At 50.2% G+C, this 22,147-nt stretch overlaps 1 protein-coding gene across 15 annotated transcripts in view; it reads right to left on the bottom strand.

Annotated features, from left to right (window-relative positions):
- Kdm2b (lysine demethylase 2B) overlaps positions 1-22,147 on the bottom strand; it is a 119,575-nt gene that overhangs the window by 25,685 nt on the left and 71,743 nt on the right. For 3 of the 15 annotated variants that reach the window (XM_036171488.1, XM_036171489.1, XM_036171490.1), the window contains exon 1: positions 2,394-2,594. The exons of the other annotated variants lie outside the window; for them this stretch is intronic. In XM_036171488.1, coding sequence (XP_036027381.1) covers positions 2,394-2,447 — 54 coding nt within the window. In that variant the 5' untranslated portion in view covers positions 2,448-2,594. Of the gene's footprint in view, positions 1-2,393; positions 2,595-22,147 lie in introns of those variants that run through there. 15 annotated transcript variants of the gene reach the window in all.

Below are 22,147 nucleotides of genomic sequence, written 5' to 3'. Positions count from 1 at the left end.
TAAATAAGAAAGGAAAAGGAAAGGGGGGGCAGAGGAGCAAAAACAAAGCCCAATACTGCCCAGGCCTGGATGAGAGTCTGGGGCAAGCGGAAGTTTTTGTGGATTAACCAGAACTATGACAAGGGCTGTGGCAGCTCTCTTTCCAATTCCATCACTGGAACAACTGCTCCCCAACAAGGCCTCCCTCCATGGGGTGCTCTTCCATTCTGCAGGTGGCCAAATGTGTAGGATACCTATACGTCAGGACTTCAGCACCCTTCTCATGAAGGGTCTTTTCTTTTGGTGCCGCAGACATCCAGCTAGAAGGATTAGGTGCAGGGAAGGAGAACTCAGAAGAGCTGTGGCCTGGTACTGGCAAGCTTACAAGTCCTACATGGTTCGGGGTCCCTAGAACAATCTACTCTTCTAGGCTACAAAGAATCCCAGCTCGGAGAAAACTGATGAAAAAATGGAGTGGTAGGGGAGGCAAAGTGCACTGAGCCCTAGCCTAAAGTGTCCGCAGAATACGAAGTACCTGAGCTGCCATCAGCTCTGCAGGGACGGAGAAAACCACTGCTCAAAGCCCAGGCTCAGAATACTGTCTGCCTAGTAAACACGAATGGAGGGAAAATCTTTAGAGTGTAAACGAAACCCTGGCGAGAATTCCTCTTGCTAACTGCTCCAGAAGTGCTATTCCCAGCCTGACCCCATGCAAAGAGGAAAATCGATCTGGCTATAAGACTAGGCCTCTTCCAAACGGCAGCGTCCCTCAGAAAGAGCAGTACCTGGAAATGTGCTCTAGAGCCCAGAGACAGGCTGGGTGTGGTGACTCACACCTGCACTCTCCGCACTTGGGAGGCCGAGGCAGGGAAATTGCTGCCAAGTAAGAGGCCACTCTGGAGTACCGAGCTATGTAAAGAGTACTGCAATAATTAATAGCCAGACACTGTCTCGGGAACCGAAACAAAACCAGCTCAGAGATGATAGTCTTACCCTGTCAAAGACGTTGGACCACAGGATATAATCAAATTGGAGGAAGAGGTAAGAGGAACCTCAGTCCAGATGGACACTACTGAATACGAAGCTGTTCTTTTGCCATGGTAACGGTAAACTGTTAGGCAGGGTTAGGCAGACCTAAACTGCACCAGGAGTCGAGGCATGAACTATGTAACAAGAATTTGAGAGCCCGCTCTCACGCAGGGAGAGCTACCTGAGGCACAGACCTTCCAAACCAAACCCTCCTGAATTGTCCCTGGGTTCATCCAACCAAAAAACTTGGGAGACTCTTTAACACTCGGAGGGTGGGCATGCCTACAACCGTGCAGCAGAACCAAGAAACCACGACACCGAATGAACCCTGCCTCTGTTGGATAAAACTACAGAACAAGACGCACAAGACGACAAGGGGAGCCCTGCAACTTTACTTCCTCAGTGACGCCTAAGGGTGTGTGTGCTGGGGGGGGGGGGGGGGGGGGTGGGGGGCGAGTTCCGATAGTTTCGCTTGAACATCTCTATTCCACTAAGGAAACGCAAGGAGCATTTGAACAAGCATCTCATGCACACAGGCCGTCCAAAGCCCACACGATAGATAGATAGATAAGGTGACCCATCCCCGTCCTCGTTCCGTGGACACGTCTACCTGGCCGGCCTGGCTGACTTTTGCAAACGCTATTTCACACGCTGGCGCCGGGCTTAGAAGCAGCGGCCCCTCAACTTTCTTCCCGGGTGTGCTAAACACGAACCTTGGGGGCAGATCTCCGCGGTCAACACACCCAGAGCTTTGTTTTACACGCAGGGTTCTCTCCCTCCACCCCTCCTGCTCCCTCCGCGCGCCGAGAGGTGCTGGTTCTCCCGGCCGCCCGGCCGCCGAGGCCGAGAGAGCTCTCGCCGGGTTCCGGATGGCCCGCGCCGGCCGCGGCTCGCACCCCTTCCTGTCTCGGCTGCCCACGGCGGGCGAGCGCGCGGCGCCCAGACAAAAGCTCGGGGCCGTCGGCCCACGGGGCCCCGCGGGCGTCCTCCAAGCCCGGAGGACGACGGTCCCGGGGCAACTTTGCCCGCGGGAGGCGACGAGGCGCCGGCGCCGCCGGGGCCCGCCGAGCCCCGCAAGCGCGTGGGCCGCGCGGGGTTGCCGAGCCGAGGAGGGCGCGGCGCGCCCCGCAACTCACCCGCGGGGGGCCCCGGCCCGCGCCACCCGACGGCCAGGCCCGCAGGCCCACATTGTCCGCGGCGGCCGGCCGCGGCGCCGCGTCCCGCCGCACACGCCCCCTGCCCGCGGCCGCCCCGGGCCCGCCGGCCGCGGCCGCCACCAAACTTTCTCCTCCGGCGCGGCGTCGCGGCCGCCTCGGCGCGTCAGGGCAGGAGCTCGCCGGGTCGTGCCGCGGGTCCCTCCCTCAGCCCCACCCCGGGCCGCCGACCTGGTCGGGCTCCGATTCATAGTCGTCGTCCTCGGCGCTCACGGACATGGCCATGGCTCATGGTGGGCCCAGACTGGCGCGCGCTGACATGGCTGGAGCGCCGCCGCCGCCGCCCGCGGGGAGCAGGCTCGGCTCGCCCTGCCTAGCGCTCGGGCTCCCGCGCGGCGAGGAGGGAGAGGGAGCCACAGCCACAGCCGCCGCCGCCGCTGCCGCCGCCGCTGCCGCCGCGCGCCTCGCACGCCCGCGCGGGAGGGGGCGGGGCGGGGCCGGCGCTCATGCATATGCATGAGGCGAGCCAGGAAGGGGCTGGCCCCCCGGGCGGGCGGGCCAATGGCGGGGCCGCGGCGCTCGGCCCGCACACAAAGGGAGCCGGGCCTGGGGTGACACGGGGGCGGGCCCGTGGAGGGCCCGCCGCGGGGCGCGCGTAGACGCCGGGGGACTCGGGCTGCGTGGGGGCGTGCCCAGCGCCCCGCCCGGCCGGGTCCGTGTGCGCTGCGGGGAAGCACATAGGTGGCTCCGCAGGGCGCCGCCGCCGCCGCCGCCGCCGCCGCCGCTGCTACAGGAAATGGCCTGGGGTGGGGTCTTTTGTGTAGTCCGTAGGGGTGTCTCGTGAGTCCCGGGTGCACCGCTCCCCGCCACTCCGGGGAGGCCCGCCCTAGGTGTGCGGTGCCAGGCACGGGTTCTCGGGTCTCGTGCATCAGGATGTGCTTGCGCTCGGAGATCGGGGATCTGGTGCCAGCCAGTCCCGGAGGCTCCCCCCTGTCCCCAGAGCCTGCAGGCCTGTCGGCCTCAGTCAGCAGAGCCATGGCCAGTTCCCGGGGCGCTGGACCCACGAGTCGCTGATCCTCCCTGCTCTTCCGTTTGCCTTTCCAGGTGGAAAGCCAGCGTCAACTCTGAGCTGTCAGAGAGAATGCCCCAGAGGTGGGCGCCCCACCCTCTTCCAGGGAAGCTACCACTCTCTAAGTGCCCAGGAGCTGACCTCAGAAAGGTTACAGGTGTTACTGCAGCCCAGAGCTCAGCAATCCTAGGAGATTGGCCGGGAGGGTGTAGGCATCTGGATTCTTCCACCGTGAAGAAGTCTTACCATGTAAGTCCAGAAACAGTCCAACGCGGCAGAAAAATCGTTGCTAGAAATCCAGACTGACCTTCATTCCAACAGAAAGTCCTACTGGCATTTATGTCAACATCCCCTTCTCCCCCTGAAAGATCAGTTCGTGACTTTTAGCCCAGATGACCAATGTTATTACAGGCGGCAACATTACTGAAACACGAACCACCACGGAGGATAGCCTAGCCGGACAGTTTGGGCGCACACACCACACTGCCATCCAAGATGGCACTGCGGATACCCATACCTGCGGCTGCTCCATCTATAAAATGGGAAGGATTGACTGTGAGGCTTTCTCAAAACTGCTGCCAAGTCAGATGACCAACTTGTGGGCATCCAACTGTTAACTCTCATCTAGGCCAGGACCTCCACCGTGGGTACAGGAGGAACCGGCGAGTATGTGATGGCCTGGGCTTGCCACGAAGGCAGGATGTGTGGTGGAGACCTTATAAATGAACACTCAGGAGGCTTCTAGCAGAGCAGTCAGGGCTAAGTAAGCAGGATGTCACTTTTACTGAGTGGATTTTAAGAGTCTCTGAAATGTATACACCCACCGACACCACAGAAAGACTCCCAGCCAATTTTTCTTTACTGAACACATCTTCGCTGAATACCCTCTTCCATTCTGTAGTTTTCACAATCCAGTCAAGGGCATACAAAAAAAAGTGATCTCCCAACACTACAAACTTCCCTCCACCGACAAAGCTGCCCATGTATGAGCCCTTAGGAGATGCTCCTCCACCCAGGAAGAAACCAGGTAAAGAAATTATGAGCAGGGATTTGGGGAAGGATGCTAAGGATGGGTCCGGGTGCAGCTTAGTGGTAGAGTGTGCCTGTCCAGGATACACAGGCCCAATCTTTCCTGCCCAGAAGAAGAAGAAGAAAATGCTTCTCTTTCTTTGTCCCTGAACAAACTACAAGGTCAGAGACATCCAAACAGCATAATACACCAATTATAGTAGGAAGTAGGATTTTCCCCGCTCCTCACCAGTCTCTGTTAAGAATGCCAAGCACAAGTCTATTTAATAGGACTGTCTTTGGGTTGATTTCCTGTGAGGACTCTCAGGAAGATCACTTTTTTATTTCAATAAGTAAAATGGCCCCGTTCTCTTATCATGGCTGCCACCCGAGCTGCAGGGAACCACCAAAATCACTCATCACGCCAGTTTAGAGCTGGAAGGGGCCTTGGCAGGGGGGAACATGGCCGTCAACTGAGAGAGTTAGAGAACTGTTATCTACCATCGCCCAGAGAAAGTCCCCGTGCAAGTGCCGTGCTGAGCACACGAAGATCATGATCTCATTTAAGGTCACAGAACGGGCACAGTTTACAGGCCCACGAAACGTGCGCCACTTGGGAGATGAAGAAGCTGAGGTGAGATCCTGCTAGGAAGCGAAAGGAATCCATTTGATCCTGGCCCCAAGAAGAGGATGCAAAAACCCTCAACAAACTGGCTTGTTTGGGTGGCGCTTATCTCCCAGTTTAACACTCAGGAGGTAGAGGCGGGAAGATCTCTGTGAGATTGAGGCCAGACTGGCCTTACAATAGAGTTCCAGGCCACCCAGGACTACACAGTGAGGCCCTGTCTCAAACACAAACAAAAAGATTGGTTTGTCACGATCCAACTGACATGCTGACTGAAGCAGAGCGAGGAAAAATCTTCTTACTAGAGTTTTGTTTGGTTTTGTGATGAAGTCTTTTTTTTTTTTCCTTTATGACCTTGGTTCACATAAGCACTTGTGATTTAGCCCAGGCTGTTCTCAAACACTCAAGAATCCTGCTGCCTCAGCCTCTGGAGTTCAAGAATTCCAGGTGTCCATCAATACAACCCAATCCCCCTAGATTTTTTTTTGTTTTTTGTTTTTTGGAGACAGGGTTTCTCTGTTTAGCTTTGTGCCTGTCCTAGAACTCGCTTTGTAGACCAGGCTGGCCTCGAACTCGCTTTGTAGACCAGGCTGGCCTTGAACTCACAGAGATCTGCCTGCCTCTGCCTCCCAAGTGCTGGGAATACAGGCGTGGGCCACCACCGCCCAGCGATTTTTATAAATTGTGAATTCTTGGTTTAAATGCACTACCAAGCAGGGCAGATTAGGAAGCTGGCCAAGTAATTTCTGTGCTGGGTTATCGTCTAAACATAAGAAGGCACTTGCCAGCCATAATCTACAATCCAAAAGCCTCCTAGGGGATCCTCTCCTGGTACTTTTAAGGGGCTTCTTTCTCTCTCTCTCAACCAAGTTTCCTTTTGCTAACTGGTGCAATTATCCAACATCTGTTTTGTGTTGGTAGGGTTCCAGACTGTATACAAGGAGACACCATGATACCCCTTACCCAGCACAACTGACACCTTCAATTGTATTGCTTCCACTGAGCTTTGGCTGGTCCTTACTTGACACTGGCCTCTTTGGGAGTGACCCTGAAGAATTGAACACTCTCCCTGCCAGATCTTCCTTCTGTTCTTAGAAAGTTCTTAAGGCTGATGCCACCCAGGCAGACGGTGCTTGCCCTGAGCCAACAGAAGCCCGAGCTTTCACCTTGTGATGAGTAAATAAAAAAATAATAAAACCCAAAACACCTGATGCCAAGTCCTCCCTGGTCACAGGAACCACCCACTTTCTCTCTGGGTGTCACTGGATATTCTATCGATACCTATTGGATCTTGAGACCTCAGGAATGGCCTCTCGTTCTGCCCAGACTTAGCCTCATCCTGGGGCGGGAAAAAGGCAATGGGCTCCGTGAAGAGCTGAGAAGAAACATATCAAAAGGGGAGGCGGCCACATGTGAACGGCAATATACCCACGACCTAGTATACAATGCAGAAGCAGGACCTACCCGTCTATGATTTATAACTGAACTTTATAAAGCAAGCTACGGAAAGGTGTGTGCAGAATATATTGTTTAGATTGAGCTTGGTGGTATATGCCTAGAATCCCAGCCACTTGGGAGGCTGAGGCAGGAAGATGACAAATTCAAGGTCAGCCTTGGCTACATACATAGTTCAAGGAAAACCTGAGCAAATTAGCAAGAGCTTGTATCAAATTTAAAGGCATATGTCAATTGGGCATGGTGGATCATGCCTTTAAGCCTAGCACTGCAAGCTGAGGCAGGTGGATTCCTGTGAGTTTTAGGCCAGCCTGGTCTATCTATCATTCTAAGCCAGTCAGAACTATATAGTGAGACCTTGTCTCAAATAAATATTTTAAAAAACTAGAATTATAAAAGACGGAAGAAGAATATGGAGACTCATGCCAAAAACACCATGACCTGGGAGGCTGAGGAAGGAGGATTGAGAGCATTTCAGGCCAGCCTGGGTTACACAAGGTTCTGTCCCAAGAAACAACAGTTACAAAACAAGGGATGGTAATGGAAGGCTCACCTTGGCCATTCCATAACGGTCTGCCCAGCCATCCTACAGGTAGGTAGACATTTCCGAGATCACACAGCTTTTAGTTCATAGTGCTCTTATGGGCCCGATCTTTCATTTTACTACATGTATGTGGATTGGTTTATACATGATAACCAAGCACACACTCTATGAAGGAGCTGTACCCTGGCCCCTCCAGGTTTATGCCTTACCATCTACTCCCAGGGCTATATACCAAAGTCCCATCATCTCCTTTTATACAGTCTTAAGGCTCAATGAATTGCTTATAGTAAAACTTCAACTGATATTTATGGGTTTGTTTAATAATGAATTAAAGAAGTGAACAGTAAAAAGATAATAATGCAGAGTGCTCTCTCTTTTGTTATATGGTTATTTTTCTCCCAAAGAACCCAGGGTCTCACTCCTGCTAACCAAGTAAGTATTCAACCACTCACCATACTCCGAGCCCTGATGCCCATTCTGAACCATCACCCTCAACTTGCCCACTTCTGGAAAAGGGCAGAGGGAAGTCAGACTGGGATGTATCCACCTTTCACCAGGACTCTGGGTACTGTTAAGGCTAAGGAGAAGGTCCTCCCCAGTGTAAAGCCCCTTTCTTTGTGTCCGTATCCCAAAGGCCATGGATAAAGCTTAGGAACATTTTTTTTACAGACCCAGTAAAGGAAAAGAGTACAGTCTTCGAGAGCCAATTGCAATGAGTCACTGGTACCCTCCTGAGCCAGTGCAAAGCATCTGTGAACATGCCTGTTAGAACAAACAGAAATGGCAGAGCTTGTCCACAGAGGGCCATCCTGATCCAAGGTGTCATTTTGTTGTTTTTTGGTTTTCTTTGTTTTTTTGAGACAGGGTTTCTCTGTGTAGCTTTGGAGCCTGTCCTGGATCTCACTTTGTAGACTAGGCTGGACTCAAACTCACAAAGATTCACCTGGCTTTGCCTCCCGAGTACTGGGATTAAAGGCGCACCACCGCCTGGCCAAGGTGTCATTTATGCTTAGCAGCAATAAAGAATGCCCATTCCAGTTGTCCTGTTTTTTTTTTGTTTGTTTGTTTTGTTTTGTTTTTTACCATTTGCCTCTCTCTAATAACTCTTGCCTGGCTGAATAGTAAAAGCAAAATGTCTTGCTATGTTGCCCAGGCTAGCCCAAAACTCACGATCCTTTTGCCTCAGCTATCCCAGTACCAGGATTACAGGCCTATACCACCATGCCACCCTAGCAAAAGGTATTTTAGAGAGATGTTCTTAATATATAAGGAAAATAAAAGGCATTTGTGAATCTTGTCACATGCCAAGTTGGGAGTTGAGGATTACCTGGTAAAACAGGTTATAAGAGCATCCTTTTGACAAATCAAGGCTGCAGTAATTTCAGCTAAAGAAATTACTAATGCTACTTAATTACTTTTTATCCCCTCAAGATACATTCCACAGCATTGAAAAACCACATATATTTATCATATGGGTACTCTCAATAAATTGAGCTTTCTATTAAATGGAGGTTCCTTTCCTACTTTAAATAAAATAAACCTATAAATATTTACATGTGCTGGAAGATTTCAGACTATGTACAAGATTTTTTTTTTAAGAATTAATTTAGCTGGGTGGTGGTGGCACATGCTTTTAATCCCAGCACTCGGGAGGCAGAGGCAGGCGGATATCTGTGAGTTTGAGGCCAGCCTGGTCTACAGAGTGAGATCCAGGACAGGCACCAAAACTACACAGAAAAATCCTGTCTTGAAAAAACAAAAACAAACAAACAAAAGAACTAATTTAACAGCTGACTGGCACTGACCTAAGCCCATCATCTATCCCAATTCAAAACCCGGTCCTGACTTTTAAAAGTCACTTTTGGGGGCTAGAGAGATGGCTTAGCTGTTAAGAGAACTGGATGATTTTTGTTTTCTTCCATATGTAAAAGCAAAGAGCCTTTATTCTCTTCAAGCTCCAGGGCTTGGTCCCTCTGTCTGTCTGACACAGCAGTGAGATCAGAGAGCCCTGAGCCCAGGTGGGGTAGAGTTTTTATCATAGCAAAGGTTGGGCTGAGGGGATTTCCAGGGTTCAGGCCCCTGATTGGCTGACAATTGTCTAGGGTATCTGTAAAACAAAAATAGGTGTGTGCTAGACTGAGGGACTTCTGGCCACTTTATCTAATGATTGGAATGTTTGAGATGTCAGGTACTTCCCCTTAGATGGAGGCCCTGCCTGGGTGGGGTCAGCATATGGCTGTTCTTGCCAGTATACCGGTCACAGGCTGTGTCTGGGCCCCTAAGCCTGTTATGGTCAAGCTGTTTTGAGGTCCCTCTTACACCATTATGTTAAAAACAAAAACAAACAAACAAAACAAACAAACGCAACCTTTCCAGCCATCCTAGAATGTACTTTACACAGCTCATTCCCACCTGAGCCATTAAGCCTTCCTTCCTAAAGGCCAGAGAACTGGCTGTTCTTACAGAAGACACAGATTCAGTGCCTAGCTCCCACATGACATCTCGCAAAAACATCTGTAACTCCAGTTACGGGAGGTACAATGCTCCTCTTCTGGCCTCCACAGGAATGGGGCATGCACACTGTACACCAAGGTACAGGCAGGCAGAACACTCACACACATGAAATTAAATAAATCTCACCCCGCCCCCCCAACAGGGTTTCTCTGTATAGCTTTGGAGCCTGTCCTAGAACTCACTCTGTAGATCAGGCTGGCCTCGAACTCACAGAGATCCACCCACTGCCTCTGCCTCCTCGGTGCTGGGATTAAAAGTGTGGTCCTTTTTTTTTTTTTTTTTTTTAAGTTACTTTCCTTCCTTTTTGAAACAGGGTTTCACTCTGTAGCTCAGTTTGTCCTGGAACCTACTACTTAGTTCAGGCTGAACTTAGACTTGTCTTTTTTTTTTTTTTTGCCGGAGCTGAGGATTGAACCCAGGGCCTTGCGCTTGCTAGGCAAGGGCTCTACCGCTGAGCTAAATCCCCAACCCAGACTTGTCTTTTAAATTTGTTACATTTTACTAATATATGTGTGTGGGGGGGCACGAACCTTCAACAGTGCCCACCTGGCGGAGGTAAGAGGACATGACTGTGGGGGAGATTCTTCTACCACATGGGGCTAGAGTTCAGGGATCAAATTCAGGCGTAGCCTTGAAGGCTGGTACTCTTGCTTTCTTTTGTTTGTTTGTTTTTGTTTTTTGGAGGCAGGGTTTCTCTGTGTAGCCTTCAACTCAGAGACCCGCCTGCCTCCGCCTCCTTGAGTGCTGGCATTAAAATGTGCGCAGCCACCACCACCCGGCAAATGTTTGTGATTTTAAAAAGGTTTTCTGCTGGAGTGGCAGCTCATGTCTGCAATCCCACTACTCAAGAGGCTCAAGAAGGGCTGGAGAGATGACTCAGCCTTTAAGAGCACTACTGACTGCTCTTCCTGCTCAGAGGTCCTGAGTTCAATTCCCAGCAACCACATGGTGGCTCACAACCATCTGTAATGAGATCTGGTGCCCTCTTCTGGCCTGCGGACATACATGTAATCATAATAAATAAATCTTTAAAAAAAATAATGAGGCTCAAGTAACAGGGTCACCATGAATTTGGGGCTCCCCCACACTGCATACTGAGTTTTCGGCCAGCCTAAGCTACAGGATCAGCAATCTAAATACTTCTGTGCCCATCATGGCTTCCGCCTGTCATACGGGCACTTGGGACGTGGAGGCAGGAGAATCCACGTCAGCCTAGGTTGCATACTGAGTTTAGGTCAACCTAGTTACATGTGACCTTGCCTCAAAAAGAAAGACTGTAAGGGGCTGAGGAGATGATGTAGTAAAATGCCTGCCGTGTAGCCATGAAGACCTGAGTTCGATTCCCAGAACCTAAGTGTTCGGTCTGGGTTAGGGTTAGGGTTCAACCTGGGACAAATGGCTGAGGTGCCTATTTGACCAATCGAAGCGGACACTGGCCACCAGGTTCTCTGTGCGTCCCTCTGTCCCTACCTGTTACAGGGCCCTCCAGGCTGGCACACCCCAGCCCCACCCTAACCTCCGGCCAGAACTTCAGAGAAAGCCTGTCTTGGGGGTCAGGGTGGGAGAATAAGGCTGGGGAACACACAGTTCTAACCACTAGCCTCTTATCAGTCTTGTTCTACATCTTGAAAAATGGCTCCACGGAGCCAATTTGCATCTCCTGAACCAACGAAAATCCATGAAGGTATCATCACACCCAAAACAGGAAACAAACAAACAGGCAAAAATCCAGAAACAGTTTGACCAAATTCATGTAGCAAGGACCATTAATCCAAATTCATAATCTTGTCTTTTTGAAAGGGGTCTCACTGGTAACCCTGGCTGGCCTGGTACTTAGAAATCTACCTGCCTTTTCTGACTGTTGAGATTCAAGTTGGTATACGGTACACCAAGACACTGGGTTTTTTATTTTGATAGATCCACATGAGTCTGTCTAAGGGGGTAACAAGGACTTGATCAAGTAATAAAAGGGAAGATACATTCACGAACACAGAACCAGGTGAACAGTTGCTGTCCGTTCTACCCGGAAGTGAATTGACCCAGTCCTCTGAACCCACCCCAAGAAGAAAACAAGGAGGAGGAGGAGGAGGAGGCCGTGACCCCACCCCTCCTTTTAAGGGATCACACTCTAAGGCTTATACCTCAAAGCTAATTGGTGGAACAATTTTCCACTACACTATCCCTTTCTGTCTAAATAAGAAGGTTCTAAATGTAATATAAAACTACAGGGGCTGGAGAGATGGCTCAGAGATTAAGAGCACCAGCTGCTCTTCCAGAGGTCCTGAGTTCAATTCCCAGCAACCACATGGTGGCTCACAACCACCTGTAATGAGATCTGGTGCCCTCTTCTGGCCTGCAGGGACACATGCAGGCAGAACACTGTATACTTAATAAATAAAAATAAATCTTAAAAAGAAAAAAGTTCTTTAAAAAAAAGCATTATATGCCGGGCGGTGGCGGTGCACGCCTGTAATCCCGGCACTCGGGAGGTAGAGGCAGTTGGATCTCTGTGAGTTAGAGGCCAGCCTGGTCTACAAAGCTAGCCCAGGACAGGCTCCAAAGCTACAGAGAAACCCTGTCTTAAGAAAAAAAAAAAGTATTGTATTTATGGGGTTGGGGATTTAGCTCAGTGGTAGAGCACATCCCTAGCAAGTGCAAGGCCCTGGATTTGGTCCTCAGTTCCGAAGGGGGGTCGGGGGAGAAAACTATATACAATAAGAATTTCTAAAAAGAAAGCAGGCTGAGCAAGCCATGCTCAGCAGTAAACAGCACCCATCTGTGGCCTCTGCATTAGCTCTGCCCCTAGGTTCCTGCTCTGAGTTCCTGTCCTGACTTTCTTCAAGGATGGACTATAATATGGAAATATAAGCCAAATAAACCCTTTCCTCCTCAAAAACAAACAACAACAACAAGAATGATTTCTAGGAGAAAGCAAGGGTAATAACGTAAAGAAAAACGGGACTACGACCAACAAGAACATCATCAAGCAGGAAACACATACTAGATGTTCAGAATATAGGTAAAAGGCAAAATACAGAGACTCCAATAGCTCCAATAGCTGCCCCATCCTGAAGACTCTAACGCCAGTACCTGATACGTTCTTGGCTCAGCTACAAGACGAACATAACTACAACCATCTGGTCTTTTTTTGTTTTTAACCTTATGAGATGGGTTGCACACCATAGCCCAGCAATCCTCCTGCCTCAGCCTCCCACATAGGAGATTACAGGTATGTGAGGCACCAAAGTACTTCAAAAAGTGGCTGAACCAGTAGACAGAGATGTAAAGACATCTGTAAAGTTTCTGTAAAGGTACAGAAACAAATCTCCTTTTGCAAACCAGAATTGCTGTTTAGCGTGAGTTTTTTCCCCCAGTGGAAATAAGACAGAATGTGATATTCATGATAATTCAAGGGGATGATGGTAATGATAAGAGGTTTGTTCTAAGAATAAAGAGTTGACCATGTAAGAGAAGAGGGGTGGGGGGGGGGAGAATTGGCATTACAACTTTATTTTGCATGTAGGTACAAGCATGCCATGGTGTGGAGATGGGAGGACAATGTGTGGGGTCACTACCTTCTTCTGCCATACAGGTCTCACAGAGGAAACTCAAGGTGTGAGGCAGCAGGTGCCTTTATCTACTGATCCATCTTACTGCTCTGCAAAAGACATTTAGACCTGGGTTCGGTTCCCAGCACCACATGTCAGCTCACAACTGCCTTTAACTCCAGTCCCAGCAGATCTGATGCCTTCTTCTGACCTCCTCAGGTACCCAGACAAGGAACATGGTGCCCACGATGCAGGCAGACAAAACGCTCATACACATAACATAAAAAAAAAAAAAAATCTCCAAAAAAACTACTGTGGTAAAAGAAAGCCAAGTGTTCTTTGGCAAACAGTTAAACAAAATGATGTGTATATAAAAAGTGGCATAGATACACACAGTGCAGTTCCATCCAAAAAGGAAATTTGGACTCATTACCTTAAATGAAATAAACTAGCCAGTAAATTAGTGGTGGTGCAGGACTGTAATCCCAGCATTTGGGGCATGAGGCAGAGGCTAGTTGATGATCCATAGTGAGTTTCAGGCTAGCCCAAACCAACTAACCCTTTTCTCCACACCTTCGCGCAAACCCCCCCCCCCTTTTTTTTTTTGGTTTTTCGAGACAGGGTTTCTCTGTAGCTTTGGAGCCTGTCCTGGACTAGCTCTGTAGACCAGGCTGGCCTGGAACTCACAGAGATCCGCCTGTCTCTGCTTCCCGAGTGCTGGGATTACAGGCGTGCGCCACCACCGCCCACCCCCCCCCCCTTTTTTTTAAGACAAGGGCTCACATTATAGCTCTGAACCTCCTCAGGCTTCACTCTTGCTTCCAAGCCTTCCCTAATTTCTTCACATGCATCCCCGAGCAGAAACACTCAGCATCCTGCCTTGGCCCCAGGAATCAAATCCATTTCACCCAGTCTTGCCCTGTTTTTTTTTTCTAGATTTCCTAAAATTGGAAGGCTAAGTTATCTAAAGGCACCGTGTAGCCAAACATTCCTAACCACAAATTCTAGAGGAGGAGGAAGTGGAGGAGGACAGAGCGGGAGGGAGGGGAGGAAGGAAGGAAAACTCACTGGCAATATATGATGGCATCTGACGACACAAGTGTGAAAGATTGGCCATTGTTCTGGAAATAGAACAGCAGCGGTGGACAAAAGATTACTCAGTCAGTGCCTGCCAGACTTTCTAATGGCTTCACCAAAGGCACCAGCCCTTAATATCGCCATTGCTTTCCAAGAACATGTCTGAGGCGTTGTTATTAACACAGCCGAGCAGGTTATCAGGCTCAAAGAGAAATCCTTGGCTACAGACTTTAATTGCAGGTTATTTCAGCTAAGCACTGTCTTAAGGTTCCAATAACGTGCTTCTAACGGACACAAACGCTGACAAACGCCAGCGTGGCAAGATCTTCCCAGGGGTGAGGATGATGCAGGGGGCTGCCTCAATCTGAGGGACAAAGGGGACAGGAGAGGGTTGGAGTCCTCATCCTTCTCTTTCAATTAGCGTTCTTCTAGCAGCTGGCCAGGACTGAGACGCGGGAGTGCAAGACAGAAAGAAGTCCATTAGGTCACGGCAAGATTCAAGTGTTTGGTGAGCAGGTCCGAGAGAACAAAGAGATGAGACTAAGTGGCTACAGCTTTATCTTTGGAAACTTCTGCTACTGGGTTCATTCATGCCACAATTATTTCCCAGGCTCTTGGCATCTGGAATAAAACCTGGATTCACCAGAAACAAAAAGGATGAATCAGGCATGGTGATGAATTCCTTTAACGTCAGCACTTGGGAGACCGAGACAAGCAGGTCTCCGTGAGTTCAAGGCCAGCCTGGTCTACAGAGCGAGTTCTAGGGCAGCTGGAGCTAAGAAGAGAGACTCTATCTCAAGAATCAAATAATCGATGAAGAAGAAATTAGTAAGACTGTCCAGTGTCAAAGGGCTGGTGGAGGCAGAGGCCAGAGGCCTGCTGTAAGTCTGAGGCTAGCCCGGCGACACAGAGAGTTCAGCCTACAGTGCTGAGGGAGAGACTGCCTCAACACAAAACCAGCTAACTCTAGGACAAGCAACATCATACTCAACAAAAAGGTAGATTACAACCTCAAAGCCCAGAGGGAAAGAAATCGGATGCGTCTGTCCATCAGGACGTTGGTAGGAGATGAACGCGAACGGAACGGTGGTCAGAGAGGAGGTACACACAGCTAGAGCAGACAGCATGGCCTTCAGCGGCTGCAGTCAGCCAGCAGCAATGATCCCACAAGGAGAAAGCTGGGCAATGCAATAGCCCTAGCCTGATCTTCAACAACTTCCCATCTCCTATGGATGCTTCCAACTCACTGAGCCCAACAACAGACTCGAGGACGGGGAGCCCTCTGGTGATGCCAGGAAGGCTGGAGTAGGGCCCGGATGTCTGACTAGGGGATGCGCAGCCGGGGAAGCACTCTGGTGAAGCGGGGGCCAGTCTGGCGGGCTGCAGAGATTTGTACACGGCCAAGAGAGGGGAAGACGCAACGATGGAGGCCGGCAAGGTGATGGAAAGCCGGAAGGGACATGGCTCTGCTGCGATGGCACCGAGAAGGAACCATCTGGAACTTCGAAGACTCAGCTAGCCGCAGGTGGAGCCTCAGGCCTCCAGAAATGATAATGAGTGGCTGTTATTTCGGCCCCAGAGTCCGTGGTGCTCTGTTACTTACTGTGACCCCGATGAACTAACAAGGAGTGGAATGGACGAGTTGAGAAAGACAGATGGGAGCCTAGAGGGACTTGAGCCTGGAGGCAAAGGGGGTAAAACCAAGACCAGGACGCTGGAAATCGTTATGGTCCTGCTTCCAGGGAGAAGCGAGGTCACGAACCCCAAGTCCTCCTGCCTCGGTAAATGCAACACCTCCGACATTTCTCTTTGCCCCAACAACAAATCAACTGCTGAATCATCCATGCTGCTTCCTCTCTTGAAAATATACCTATAGCCAGGTGTAGTGGCGCATGCCTTTAATCAGGAGGCAGAAGCAGGTGGATCTCTGTGAGTTCGAGGCCAGCCTGGTCAACAGAGCGGAGTTCCAGGACAGCCTCCAAAGCTACAGAGAAACCCTGTCTCGAAAAGCCAAAATAAAAGGGGGGGAAAAAATATGTCGCTGGGCGGTGGTGGCACACGCTTTTAATCCCAGCACTTGGGGGGCAGAGCCAGGTGGATCGCTGTGAGTTCAAGGCCAGCCTGGTCTACAGAGCGAGATCCAGGACAGGCACCAAAGCTACACAGAGAAACCCTGTCTTGGAAAACCGGGGGAAAAAAAAAAGCCTACAGTCTGGTCTCTTTACTGATATGGCTAGGCTTTTATCCACACCCTCCTAACTACCAGCTTGCTTCCTGGTGCCCCAACTTTTTAAACTCGTCTTTAAGAAGTTCGGTTGAGGAGGAGTTGTGGGAAAGACAGGGACATCAGTCATCAGAGTGCAGGTTTCTATCTGTGAGGATGAAAATGTCAGAGATGGACGGTGGTCACAGCGGCGGCACAATGCTGTGAGTGTCAGCACTGCCCAATGCAAATTTAAAAACAATTATAATGAACGAAACGATACAGAAGCGGAAGGGTCCTAGGTTCGAAGTCAGCCTAGTAAGACCCTGCCTCGAAACACCCAGGGCTGGGGAAGCATGGACAGAGCACATGCTTATCATGCACGAAGCCCTGGGGTCATTCCCTGGCACCCACAGAAAATGAAAATGGTAATGTGTTTGTGTGTGCATGCACTCATACATATTCATGCATATGCATGCAAAAGCCAGAGGACCACCTCAGGTGTCCTCCTTTACCCTCCACCTTATTGTTTTGAGACAGAGCCTTTCACTGAAGCAGAAGTTCACTGATCTCACTAAACTAGCTAGACCACAAGTCCCAGGAATCCTCCTGTCTCTCTCCCTAGTGCTGGGATTACACGTATGAGCTGCTTCTCCCCCTCCTGAGCTGGTAGTGACGATGTGCGCTCAGGTCCTGTGACCGCATGATGAGCACATCACTGTCTACCCACCCCCAGGATGTTAACTTCTGTGCCACATACCCTTCACCACAATTAGGAAAACCCACCCCTCCAAAGAGAAATCTTTCAATGATTCCCTCAGACACTCCGCATCAAACCTGAATTCCCTTCCGTGCCCTCCAATATTCACTCGCTCCCCTAGACCCCACTAGACCTACCAATGTCCGTGTCGGCCCCAAACCTCTAATCCTTCATTCCCAGGTCCCTCCCTCATCCTCTCCCCTCCCCCAATCCAAACCAGTCCCTCACACCACCATTAGCCCAGCCCTTGTTCAGGGTCCCATGTGGTACTAACCCAACTAACCACTAATTCATCTGTGTCCGCTCTAACCTATAGGCTCCAAGAAGACAAAGGATAAAACTGCTTTTCTATGTCCCGCAGCCTGTACAGGGCACCTGTTCTCTGTCCAACAAACAGAGAGAAAACTGACCCAAAACCACTAATACTCCCAGGCGAGAAACGGGGCTAGGTCCCTTCTAGCCTCTGGCCACATCTTCCCCATTCAATCATGTCATCCATCAATTCCTTAATCAACATACTGAAACTTTGCTTAAATGTAGTTCTGTTTAGAGACCCCTCGGTAGTATATACGGTTGACTCATGGCCGCTGAATCCATGGCCTGTAGGAAGCTCATCTGATGCATATTTTCTTGACATGTCACAACCTGTACTCCAGAACAAGGACAGTATTGCAGCACTGTGCTTGGGGGCAACTTACAAAGTCAGAGAGGCTTTGGCAGACCTGAGCTAGGCCATCCCACGACCCAGAGTGGGTCCTAGGGGAGTCACCTGCACTGTGGCTAGACTTGTGTAAAGCTGCGGTTCCTAGGGGGAAAATGGACAGAAAGCCTACAGCCTGACCAGCAATTCACCAAAGGGTTAAAAAAACGAAAGTCGGGGGCTGGAGAGGAGGCTCAGAGGTTAAGAGCACTGACTGCTCTACCAGAGGTCCTGAGTTCAATTCCCAGCAACCCACATGGTGGCTCACAACCATCTGTGATGAGATCTGGCGCCCTCTTCTGGCCTGCAGTTATACATGCTGTATACATAGTAAATAAATAAAACTTAAAAAAAATACAACAACAAAAACAAAAGTCAGGGAGGTACAGGTGGTCCCCAGGGTACCTCTTTTAGAAGGTGTCCCAGGGTACGAGCTGCCCAAGCTGCTCCTCTGATGGGGTGGCCTACAAGTGAGGGCCACACATGGTGACTGGAGGTCTCATGCCGAGCTGTGGATTTACCTGTCTCCCCACTAATGCTCAAAACAGGTAGACTTTGGTGGATACTGGGGCTGAGTGTACCTTAACCCATGGCCACCCCAAGAGCATCAGGGACAGCTGGCAACAGAAGGTGCATCTGGAGATAAGACAGTACAGGTAAGAAAGACTAAGCTGGTACTTGGGATGGACTGTTATTCCCTCCAAGAGGATATGGTGTATGTTTCTCCACTGCAAGCAAACATTCTCGGGTGGATATCTTGCTAGGCCATACCCTGTACACCACCTAAGAGCACACATGATGAAGTGAGTTCTGCGCGGTCAAGGCAGGGTGGAAACCTGCAAAATTGGCCCCCTGAGTAGGGTGGTGGTGTTCACACAATACAGACTGCCCAGGAGCCATGATGAAACTACAGAAACCCTTAGAGAATTAGAAAGGATCGAGATTATTCAGCCACTTCAGAGCCCTTTCAACAGCCCCAAACGGCCACTGAAAAAACAGATGGCCCCTGGAGAATGTCTGTGGATTACAGAGTGCTAAATGAGGCAGCCTCCACCTGACCCCCATCCACATGGCTCTAACAACCAGCACCAGCCATGGGGTCTTTTCCACGCTGTCTTTGACCTTGCTAATGCATTTGCTAATATTCCTTTGGCTTCTGGGTCCCAACATCAATTTCCATTCGTGAGGAATAGTCAACGACATTCAGAGTACTTCTACAAGGTTACGGTCACAGACAGTCCCACTATTTGTCATGGGAGGGTGGCCTGAGACCTTGCTTTGAGGGAAAGAGGATGGGGGCCAGGTGGTGGTGGCGCACGCCTTTAATCCCAGCACTCGGGAGACAGAGCCAGGCGGATCTTTGTGAGTTCGAGGCCAGCCTGGTCTACAGAGCGAGATCCAGGACAGCCTCCAAAGCTACACAGAGAAAACCTGTCTTGAAAACAAAACAAAACAAAAAAACAAAAAGAAAGAGGAGGAGAGAGGATGGAGACCAATCCACAGAACATGCAAGGGCCAAGCACAGCTGTAAAATTCTTGGGGGGCGGATTATGGTCTTGTAGAATGCATATGATACCTGACTGTTATTGGCAGAATCCTGCAACAGCCTGTGCCTGTCAAGGAGCTGCAGGCATGGGGGGGGGGGTGGGGGCTGGGGCAGGGTCTTGGGATATTGGCAGATTTTCATCCCCCATCTTGCCTAAGCAGCCCGTCCTCTGTAGAACTCGATAAGGAAAGGCATTATGTGGGATTGGGATTGCTGGCTCCGGAGGCTTTGGAACAGGCCAAGATCCTTGTGGGACAGGTGCAACAGCTGTGTGCCCCACGACCTGAGCGTCCCTTCCAATTAGCAGTCACCGGAAGTTCAGAAGGCTGGGGGCTCCGGCTAAAGCCAGCGGAGCAAACGGTTCCGGTGGGGGCTTTGGTCTCGGTCACGGAAAGGAGCAGAGCTGGGTGCCCAGCACCAGGCAGCAACTGTCGGCAGGAGACAAAGCATTGCGACAGGTGGCATCTATTACTAGGCCCACCCCGGTGGTTGTTAAAACAGCTGTATTTTTTTTTTCCTGGAGCTGAGGATCGAACCCAGGGCCTTGTGCTTGCTAGGCAAGCGCTCTACCACTGAGCTAAATCCCCAACCCCAAAGGGCTGTATTGAAGGCCTCTTGGCCAGTCAGTCCCCTCTCTGGTATGGCACAGAAGCACACTCTCCAAAGGGGGCATGCATACTTACAACAGCGAGGCATGGTGTCTACCAGCGCCATCACCGATTGCCATGCGGGCTCTCCTGGGACCAGTGAGTGTCCTTTAAAGCCACCGAGCATGCCCCAGTAAAGGAACCCACAGCTAAACCAGTTGAAGTCCTGGAAGGGATACCAGCCACCCATGTAGATGCCTTCATAGAGATGGTACCAGTAGACACCCCAAACAGAAATGGAGAGCTGTAACAATACACATAGACAGGATGTGACTAGAAAAAGGAGAAGGAAAAAGTAGCTAAGGAGCTGAGCTAAAAGCAGTATGGGTAGCAATAACTCATGAGACTTGGCCTGCGACAGTCTATACGGACGGGTTGTATATAGAGGCCTCGCTTGATGGATGGCCCACTGGAACAAGGAGAACTGGCAGGTGCTGGGTCGGGCACCATGGGGGCAATAAATGTGGACAGAAATATATAACAGACTTTAATTGGAATCCGTGGTAGTTTTCCATGTGGCAGCCCACAGCTCATTAAGTCCCCCTGGTCATTAGGAAGGAAGCAAATGCCCTTACCAAGATACGGGTCGTTTCACCTTGGGTACCCTTGGTTCACATAAAGTTTGGTCAGAGGAGATCCAACATAGGTTGGAAAATAGCTAAGACTGCTGGCATTCCTGTGCAATAGTCTGATATTTTTCACGCTGTCAAAACATCTGAAGCCTGGGGCTGGATAGCTGGCTCAGTGCTTAAGAGCACTCATTGCTCTTACAGAGGACCCAGGTTCAGTTCCCAGCACCCACAAAGGTAGCTTGCAACTGTCTGTAACTCCAGTTCCAGGGGACCCAAAAACCCATGGCAAACCCTAATGCACATAAAAACAAACAAAACCATCCAAGGCCTGTTTATGGTTACAGCCTCGACAAAGGGATGCTCTGAAGGGACACGTACATAACCTGTCCCATGAGAGATTGTCAGGTAGACTTTTGAGCACCTATACCAGTAAGTGAGGGATGCAAATATGCCCTCTTCTGTGTGAGCAGAACCACAGGCCTCTTACAAGCATTTCCATATAAATGTGCAACAGGGAAAGCCATCGTTAAGGGTCTCGCCCAACTCAGTGTTAGGTATGGGTGACTTAGGTGGCCATTTCACAAACATTAATGTACAGAATGGAGCTGAAGACAGCCAGGTACTTTCAGCTACCTTACAACCCAACTGGGGATAGGTTAATTCAAACAAACAAACAAACAAACAAACAAAAAATGGGTTATTAAACAGCAGCTATAGAGTTTAAACCTAAATGGTTCCCTACAGTGGTGGGAAAAGACACCCCCAGAGGCTCTAAGGTTATTCGATGAACACCCCGGTGCCATTGGGCTGTCAGCCAGAGAAGCACCCCCTCCCAGGCCCCACAAACCATAAAAGCTATTGCTACTGCGGCTGGTTGTATGCCAGAACTAGAGGGTAAAACCTTATCGCTGAAGACACTGCATGTGACCGTAAGACATGAAGAAACTAAGTTAGGGCTGAACTTGGAAACTCCCACCCTGATGCCTGCCCTTCACAAGTGCCAGAGGGGCCTCACTGGCGGCTAGAAATGGCTGCCACTGTGTCTGCCTGGCTATGGATCCTGTGTGCTGAAACACCAACATGCCGGGCGGGATGTGCCTGCTTGTGCCATCGTGGCTCAGTTATCACAGGTGACCGACAGCCTCCCAGTTGGGTTTAAGACCTACTCCACAGCTCGGAGTTGGTGGTGCACGCCTTTAATCCCAGCACTCGGGAGGCAGAGGCAGGAGGATCTCTGTGAGTTCAAGGCCAGCCTGGGCTACCGAGTGAGTTCCAGGAAAAGACGCAAAGCTACACAGAGAAACCTTGTCTCGAAAAACAAAAAACAAACAAACAAAAGACCTGCTCCACAAGAGGGAGGGTATAGTATTAGGGTATTGTAAGCCAGAACAAAAACCTACGGCTGGGGAGGTCAGAGATCCCAATGGGTAAGCCACTTCTGCGTTTTTTTTCTAGATGGGTGTGATATGCCTGTCAAAGGGCCTTCTAAACATGTGTTTACAACTATAGGTCACTGTCACGCATTATCAGCCTCAACTCACACCCACTGGCGAAGCTCCTGAGAACAAGTGACTGTTACTGTAACATGGTGGCCCATTTCTTAGCCGTAGCTCTATAGTCACCCCCTCCAAGGCTCAGGAGTCAAGGGGGGCAGGGGGGAGAAAGGAAGGAAAGAAGGAAGGAAGGAAGGAAGGAAGGAAGGAAAATGTAGATCCAG

The sequence above is a fragment of the Onychomys torridus genome, chromosome 22 (assembly GCF_903995425.1).
Source record: "Onychomys torridus chromosome 22, mOncTor1.1, whole genome shotgun sequence".
NCBI lineage: Eukaryota > Metazoa > Chordata > Mammalia > Rodentia > Cricetidae > Onychomys > Onychomys torridus.
This window is presented reverse-complemented; position numbering and strand designations above follow the sequence as displayed.